The following is a 7,547-nucleotide window of genomic DNA, read 5'->3' as shown; positions in this document are numbered from 1 at the left end:
AGGGTTGCACACGCGCTTTACGATTTTCGTATCAGATGGTTTCCTCGTACAATGGGCAAGTGTTCAAAGATAAATTGACAACTAAAGTGAGCATGACATTTTCTCTTACCGTCGGTAATCCTATCTTTAATCACAACATCACAATGAGTATTTTCTTAAGCAAAACTAGCTGGTTACTGTTTGAAAAGCATTTAGAGACATTTCTGACAAAAGTATTGGAGTCAGTGAAGATAAAAAGATAATCAGTACTCTATCTGTAAAGAAATATTAAAGCGTTTCACTGCTTTACTGAGGGAGTACAAAACAACTCGAAAAGCAGAATGGGTAAATTTACAAATAAGGCAACTTTTCTGTTCAGAAAAAAAAATTGGTCCGTTGCCACTTGGCTGCCACTGTCAGTCTCGTAGATAACCCTTTGACAAGATCGAGATGCCAGGTAAGCAGTACGGGGCCCCGCAGCCCAGCGGGGAGAGGCACCCAGCGGTGGCCCCAGCTGACAGCGAGTGGACGAGGTCAAGGCAGATCCCGCCGGCCGCCCCCAACTGCCTCCACGCCGAAGTCGTCGCCCGCCCCTCCCCCCTGAAACAAAATCTCTTCCAGAATCGGAGGGGAAAGCATCTGCGAGTTTCGCCCTCGCGCGGGCGGCCGGCGGCGGCGGAGATGGGCTGCTGTAGCAGCCGGAGCTCGGACTCGCCGGCCAGCCGCGTCACGCGCTGGCGCTCCACCGGGATCGTCGCCCTCCGGGACGCCAAACTGAAGGTTGTTATCGCCCACAGCCCCCCTCCCCTTTCCTGTAAATAGACATTTTGGGGGCGTCCATCGTACCAGCGCCCCTGAGTTTCGGATGATTATACGTTGACGGTACGGGCGACGATCCTTTTCTGGGTGATGGTACATCGCCGTTTGATTAACTCATTAACTGGTTGAGTATCTACGGAGGATTCCTATCCTAGGTGGAAGGAAAGCGCAGTTTTGCCGATATAAAAGTTAAAAGCATGCCATCCTATGTGGTGATGCACTAAAACTTGGAACTGTGTTGCTTTTCTTTTGTCTGAAATATCTTTTTAGCTGATGACACGATAAACTTTGCACCTTTAATCGCTGGTTTCGTCATTATGATGAAGGAAATGCAACCTTAGGAAGATTATCATACTTGCCACACCAAAATTAAGCATTCTAGGAGCTCTAGAGTACTGTTAAAGGTATGCCTAGAAGTGTTTACGAATAACTGTCATGCTTTCGACACCTTGATGTGTACCGATGTTACTGCTGCAAGCCTGCGACGATGTAATTCTCAGTTAACATTTTTTAAAATCAAAAGGCTATCTGACAGCTTCATTGATAGATGATGAGAAAATACGATGTTACAAACTACAGGTAAGCACCTGTAGCTTGAAAGCAGATGAAACCAAAATGGTGAGGTTAACAAGGTAAGCACTAGTTGTTTCACCCAGCCACACAGAGGCCCCAATTGTGTTGGCAGGTGTCGTGCCCTGGCCAACAGCCGGGCGTTTGCCTCGTCTTTTTTATTTTTAATTCTTGGAAACCACATTGATGGAAGCTTCTTTTGCTTGAATTATACGCCTGCTTCTCTGCTCGAAACATCCCACACTACAAGCATTAACAGGAACAAGAGCGCTTACCGCCAGTTGAAATTAGCTCATCAATTAGGGAGGCAAACCTCCAGGATACCAGGTAATTTTCCCTGAAGGAGTGAAGCCGTCATAGCAGCACTAGCTTGTCCCATAACTGCCACTCCAATTGGTTTCTAGCACACAGGTGGGTAAACAGTTTTTGGATGCTTAGAGGGCATATATAGGTGCTGGGCTATTGGCTTGCTAGGAGCCGGTCTGCTGTCAGAGTCCAATTTTCTAACCACGGACGCCACTCTGCTGATGCCCAGACCTTCGAAATCTCAGCTTCGCATTAAGCCTAGGAACTGAATTTTGTATGGCGAAGATGACGATTAGTACCCGCATGTGCGTGAAGTGTGAACTTCCAACAGAAGGTGGTATGGGTGGTGTCTCTGTCGAGCGCTACCTTCTGTACCGCTGTACATGGCCTTCTGAAATCCAGCAAGGAGCCAGAAGACACGCGGCTCCTTAGGTCAGCAGCACAAGGGCTATTTGTCCAGGTGTCATGGATTTTGGTGTTTTTTCTCTCTCCTTTGTGTGTGTGCGAGTGCGCCGGGGGGGGGGGGGGGCTTGATATCGTTACTGGTTCACTAAGTGAAATCCATATGGTGCTTACTCAGTTGTTTGTCCTTGTATAAATATTTCCTATTAGATAGTTCTCATATTTCAAATATTTAGCATATAAGTGAACTTATTATGTCTACATGAAAAAGGGTGCCTTTCTGCATTTCTTACTGTAACATTGCACTTCTCTTCCAGAGTTACTTAATATCATTCCATGCAGGTGGTACCACAGGAAGTTCTGCAAGTGGGAAATTCCCTTAGAACTCTGGATTTGACAAATAACAAGATAGGTAATCAGAATTTTTAAGTAGTTATCTCCATTCAGGGTGATAGGCATTAATGCTTGGTATTGTCTCACTTTCTTGTACTTAGTCAGAAAGAAACTGGTTGGAAGTTATATGACATTTATTTTTCACTTCACAATGTGAGAAAGTGCTATATTTCAAGCCAACTTGCTACAATTGGACCCTTTATTTTCTTGCATTTCTTTTTCTACCAGTTTGTGGATACAATTTATCCAAAACCCGTGCTGGGCTGAATTCCCTGTTCTGAATAAGCTGTCTTGCCTGAAACTGCATAAGCTCTTTTCATTGATGTTTGTATAATTGTATTTCTCTTGAGCAATGACAATTCTTTCTTTTCGTTTTGCAGTTGAGGTTCCCCAGGAAGTTGGTACCATTGTGAATATGCAAAGACTGGTAAGCATTCTTAGTAAAAAATGTCTTGGATTTTTTTAGAGATGTGTATTTGCAAGCAACGGTTCTTCCATTTGTTCATTCTCAGTAATGGCGGCTTGATAGTGATGTTTTCTCCTCTTGTTCCTGTAGGTTTTGGCTGGTAATTTGATTGAAAACATTCCAGCTAATATTGGATACCTGCGGAACCTTAAAATCCTCACGCTTGACAGAAATAGGATCACTGTCTTGCCTGAAGAATGTTAGTTCATACATCCTATCTATATTTTTTGTAAGAATGGAAGTGAAACAAGCAAAGTATTACCATAGGTTTATTATTTTATTATTACATAACAAAGGTGGCCTAGGTTCTAATCTAAAACCTTGCCCTAACAAGGAGTTAGTACAGAGTTATGACTTTCATAACATTATTCTACCAACTTTTGTTTCCATTTTCTCACATGATCTTTTTTTCGATTCAGTGGGTTCTCTATCAAATCTTCAGCAGCTTACAGTTTCTCAGAATTCTTTGCTGTGCCTACCTAAAAGTGTTGGAGATTTGTGCAATGTAAGTTTTTTATTTGGTTCAATATGCCAGACTTAGCCTATCTCTGCAAAAGACTTGTTTTCAAGCACAAAAGGAATGTCTAATTTCCGAAAATCATAAAGATGCAGTCAGTATTGAGTTTTGTTTCACAACAGAAGTATTCTTTGTTTTCTGTCTAGTCAAATAAGTTAATTTTATGAAATGATTCAGTCTGCATTTCATCATTTTGTGTCACCATTAAATGTTCAAAAGCGTTTTTTTTGTAATGGTCAATGCCCTAGTGTTATCCTTTTTTGGCATTGTGGAGCTATGTGGTGTTGTTGTCAATGGCTTACCATCATTTTGTGTTTGACTGATGCAGATGCTGCTACTCAATGTATCTGATAACAAACTAAATGCCCTTCCCGAATCAATAGGAGGCTGCAAGTCCCTCGAAGAATTGCAGGCTAATGGTAAACCCGCTTGTTTCTGCAATACTACTACTAGTCCTATATAATTTGAGTTTCCTGTTCTCCGCTTTTTGCTTGCACTAGTAATCGTGGCCAGGCAAGGTACGTTCCGACTAATACATAGCACAAGAAACATGGAAATGGTACAGCTTCCATAATTTGTCAATACGTGATATAAGAAACATAAAAATGATACGATTTCGATAATTGTCCATACAAAATGGACAATGTACATCTGTACCTAATAATTTCAACACTTCACAATATATACAAAAAAGAAAAATATAGAACTGGAGAAGGGACAGGCACCAGTCACAGCAAAGAAACCAATACTAAATCAACATTTGGCACAGAGATCATCGACATTACCTTCGACATTTGGCACAGAGATCATCGATATTACCTTCTCAGAGCCTGAAAGTGGTATGGATCAGCTCGACTAGCTGTGCTTTGGATGAATGAAAGAATAATAGATAATAAGATTTCTATATGTTTGCCTCCAGTTAATTAACTTAAGATTTGCTTACTTTCATTATTGTCATGTTAATGGCTGTATGTTTTTTATTATCTTTTCTTTCATGAAATTAAGGACTTGTACCATTTATATAAATGAGATGTCCAGAAATGTAAATGTTGATTTAGTAATGATTACCATGCTGTGAATGTTACCTTGCCTTCTCGTCTACAAATGTTCAGGACTTTAAATGTCGATGTAGTAATGATTACTATGCTATGAATGTTATCTTGCCTTCTTGTCTACAAATATCCAGAAGTTATCGATTTAGTAGTGATTACCATTTGCTAGTCTGCAAATAATTTACGGTTGTAAAATCACTATTTCTTAGGATAATGCTGTTCGGCTTTATGTGTTGAGCAAAGCTACCTCTGGCTAACCTTCATGCTAAATAATATTCAGGAAATACAATCGAAGATGTGCCCTCATCAATTTGCAACCTTGCTTGCCTCAAATCTATATCATTGAATGGAAACAAAATTCGTCAGGTATGTGCCAGTGAATTTATTTGGCAACTTTGACTATCTTGTGCACTTTATGTACATATTTGTCCATGCCATTATGAAACAAGAAGCAATTAAGGAGCCATCCATCCTCAAAACTCTTTTTTTGGCTGCAGCTTCCCCCAAACTTGCTGAAGGATTGCAAGGCTCTTCAGAACTTGTCACTGCACAGCAACCCAATCTCGATGGACCAGTTTCAGCAAGTTAGTGACATGAGGGCACGACAGATTCCTGCAACTGAATCAACACTATTTTAATTTTAATTTTAATTTTAATCCTAATTCCCTTTCTCGTCTGTTGCAGATGGATGGATTCGGGGAATTTGAAGCGCGCAGAAGGAAGAAGTTTGACAAGCAGATTGATTCAAATGTGATGATGGGCTCCACAGCCCTGGACGAAGGCATTGATTTACGCTAGTTTTGCGGCAAAATTCAAGTGAACTTGTTTTTTCTTCATTAGTTGGAAGTAACTGTAAACTTTGTATATATCAGTCTCCCCACAATCTGATTCGGTAAAGAAATCAATAAATACAGAACATACAAAAATGAGTAGACTGTCTCTTTCATGTGAATCTACAGTCGTTGACTATCAGCATATTATGTACTCTCATGTCTAAGCCTACACCATCTTATTATGCTACTTTCGGTGGCAGCAAAGATTTGTCTGCTTGAAAATGAGCAGAGAGGGCTTTGCAAAGCTCCCCTCTCAAGTCTCAAGTAGCAGTTACAAGTGAGAAGCCAAGAATTAAACTATCGTCCAGCAGTCGTGTTAATTTGGAGCTCACAATACATAGGCAGCCCACCACCGGAGCTCGACACGTAAGGGCAAAAGACTGGTGCCGTCTTTCTACACACGTGAATAAAGCAGGAGGAATCTGTTGTTACATCGTTGCTATATGATCGATTCACATCTGATAAGAGAGGGCAGAGGCAAGGAGGAGGAGGAAGAAGAAGAAGAAGAAGCAGAGGGTTTTGCTACGACTACGATGGAAGAGGAGAAGGCCTTTCCCAGTGACTCGTCAGGTTTCGAGTTCTTCATCATCATGCTCTCCAATTCCTTGAAGAAACTGGTACGTATCTGGGTTCTACACCGTGATCCTTGGTCATTGGTCTCTGGGTTTGGTTTGGTTGGTTGGTTCACCACTTGTTCAATTTCAACCGCTGCTTGACCTACGTCGTCGCAGAGGATGCCAGACAAGTTCGCCAAGGTGCTCGCCGGCCGCGAGCCCCGGGAAGTGAAGCTGCGGGAGGCCGGCAGCGGGCGCCGCAGCCTGTGGGACGTGAAGGTGGTGCTGGACGCCGACGGCCACACATACCTAGGGCGCGGCTGGGAGCGGTTCGCCCGCGCGCACGACCTGCGGCTCGGCTACTTCCTCGTCTTCAGCTACGACGGCGACGCCGTGCTCACCGTGAAGGTGTTCGACGTGAGCATGTGCCGCAGGCACTACAAGCACCACGACGACGACGATGCCAGTGCGCGCCTCTTCTTGCTTTCTTTCTCTTCGTTTGAGTACGGTGGTTGTAACAGGGATGGTTTTCGCATTTGGCCAGGCAGTGGGAGCAGCAGCGACAGTGGCGGCAGCAGCTCGGCGGAGGTGGAGGTCGACGACGCTCCGACGTCGCAGTTCACGGTCAGGCTGAGCGGCTGCCACTTCCTCGAGAAGCAGCAGCAGTATCTGGTGAGAGCTAGCATCTTTCTTATGTGCTAGCAGCAACTAATTTCGGGGTGCGTGGATCATTTGGGTGCAGAACGTGCCGCTGGAGTTCCATGAGGCGCACGGGTACGCGGAGAGGAGCAAGGTGGTGCTGCGGATGAGCGGCAAGTCGTGGGGCGTGACCCTGAAGCACACCAACCGGGCGGGCGGCAAGACCCGGTCGTCCTTCAGGTACGGGTGGCACCAGTTCCTGGTGGACAACCGCCTCACCGTCGGCGACACCTGCTTCTTCCGCGCGCTCCGCGCTGGCGGCGAGGACCACGAGCTCAAGGTGCAGGTCCGCAAGCTGGACGGCACCTTCGTGGAATGATCAGCCGGCCGTGTTGGCGTGCTCATCACCGGCATGCATGGCACAATGATCAGGACAATGGAGTTCTTTTTACTTTTTCTAGTAGTTGTTTGAAGCTTTCGGATCGTCTTGGTATGTTCTGAAACCTGGATCAGTGCCTTCTGATGCTAGTAGCAGCAGAGTAACTAGTTAGAGAATAAACCGCCTGACTCTGTGCCTCCTCGATCGTGTGTGCAAAGAGGATGAGATTGTTCGCTTAATTTCTTGTTTGAAATTGTCATCTTTGTGCTACAAGGATAAGATTTTCAGTTTCACGTTTACACATGCATGGCTTGCTTTGCCTACACAACGACTTCATGCTCTAAACTGAGGCCATCTTACTGACGATATGGGTTTACAAGAGATGGAGAAGAATCTGAACTTCGTCGTGCAACGAAGAAAAAGAAGAAGAAGAAACCGGCCTCCTCGCTAGCTCACATCCGCATTCAAATCAGGAATCAGGATCCACTTTCGGTGAAGTGAACTGACGCAAACATGAGATGAGGACGGACGGCGACACGACGGCGCCAGTTTGAGTAAAGAGATATGGCTACGGCCAGCTCCTACCTACCTCTCTCGGTCCCTCACGCTTGATCTGATGCCTCAACCACCGCCCCTCA

At 44.4% G+C, this 7,547-nt stretch overlaps 2 protein-coding genes across 4 annotated transcripts; both read left to right on the top strand.

The window, feature by feature from the left end:
* Positions 1-414: 414 nt before the first annotated feature.
* On the top strand, positions 415-5,433 carry LOC125552524 (Leucine-rich repeat (LRR) family protein). Its single transcript, XM_048716118.2, has 9 exons — positions 415-759; positions 2,419-2,488; positions 2,850-2,896; positions 3,026-3,134; positions 3,355-3,440; positions 3,781-3,871; positions 4,785-4,870; positions 5,002-5,088; positions 5,189-5,433. Exons 1-9 carry the CDS (start codon positions 430-432, stop codon positions 5,300-5,302), a joined length of 1,020 nt encoding a protein of 339 aa, XP_048572075.2. The 5' UTR covers positions 415-429; the 3' UTR covers positions 5,303-5,433.
* A 138-nt stretch (positions 5,434-5,571) lies between these two features.
* On the top strand, positions 5,572-7,202 carry LOC125552525 (B3 domain-containing protein Os03g0212300-like). 3 transcript variants are annotated; one of them, XM_048716123.2, is made up of 4 exons: positions 5,572-5,954; positions 6,069-6,357; positions 6,436-6,515; positions 6,634-7,202. In XM_048716123.2, exons 1-4 carry the CDS (start codon positions 5,781-5,783, stop codon positions 6,907-6,909), a joined length of 819 nt encoding a protein of 272 aa, XP_048572080.2. In that variant the 5' UTR covers positions 5,572-5,780; the 3' UTR covers positions 6,910-7,202. The 3 variants fall into 3 exon arrangements, with proteins under 3 accessions (XP_048572080.2, XP_048572079.2, XP_048572077.2); XM_048716122.2 differs by having other exon boundaries at positions 6,436-6,563; XM_048716120.2 differs by having other exon boundaries at positions 6,069-6,563.
* Positions 7,203-7,547: the final 345 nt, after the last annotated feature.

The sequence above is a fragment of the Triticum urartu genome, chromosome 4A, assembly GCF_056163025.1.
Source record: "Triticum urartu cultivar PI428250 chromosome 4A, HENAU_Tu73, whole genome shotgun sequence".
Taxonomy (NCBI): Eukaryota; Viridiplantae; Streptophyta; class Magnoliopsida; order Poales; family Poaceae; genus Triticum; species Triticum urartu.
Note: the sequence above shows the minus strand (reverse complement) of the source record. Positions and strands in the feature narration are given on the sequence as shown.

What these genes read in the sequence shown, in the direction of transcription:
- LOC125552524 (XM_048716118.2), top strand. Translation starts at nt 430, where the DNA reads ATGCCAGGTAAGCAGTACGGGGCCCCGCAGCCCAGCGGGGAGAGGCAC. An exon ending in TCCGGGACGCCAAACTGAAG is followed by an intron (nt 760 to 2,418) that starts GTTGTTATCGCC and finishes CATTCCATGCAG; the next exon opens with GTGGTACCACAGGAAGTTCT. An exon ending in CACTGTCTTGCCTGAAGAAT is followed by an intron (nt 3,135 to 3,354) that starts GTTAGTTCATAC and finishes TTTTCGATTCAG; the next exon opens with TGGGTTCTCTATCAAATCTT.
- LOC125552525 (XM_048716120.2), top strand. Translation starts at nt 5,781, where the DNA reads ATGATCGATTCACATCTGATAAGAGAGGGCAGAGGCAAGGAGGAGGAG. An exon ending in CCAATTCCTTGAAGAAACTG is followed by an intron (nt 5,955 to 6,068) that starts GTACGTATCTGG and finishes ACGTCGTCGCAG; the next exon opens with AGGATGCCAGACAAGTTCGC. An exon ending in AGAAGCAGCAGCAGTATCTG is followed by an intron (nt 6,564 to 6,633) that starts GTGAGAGCTAGC and finishes ATTTGGGTGCAG; the next exon opens with AACGTGCCGCTGGAGTTCCA.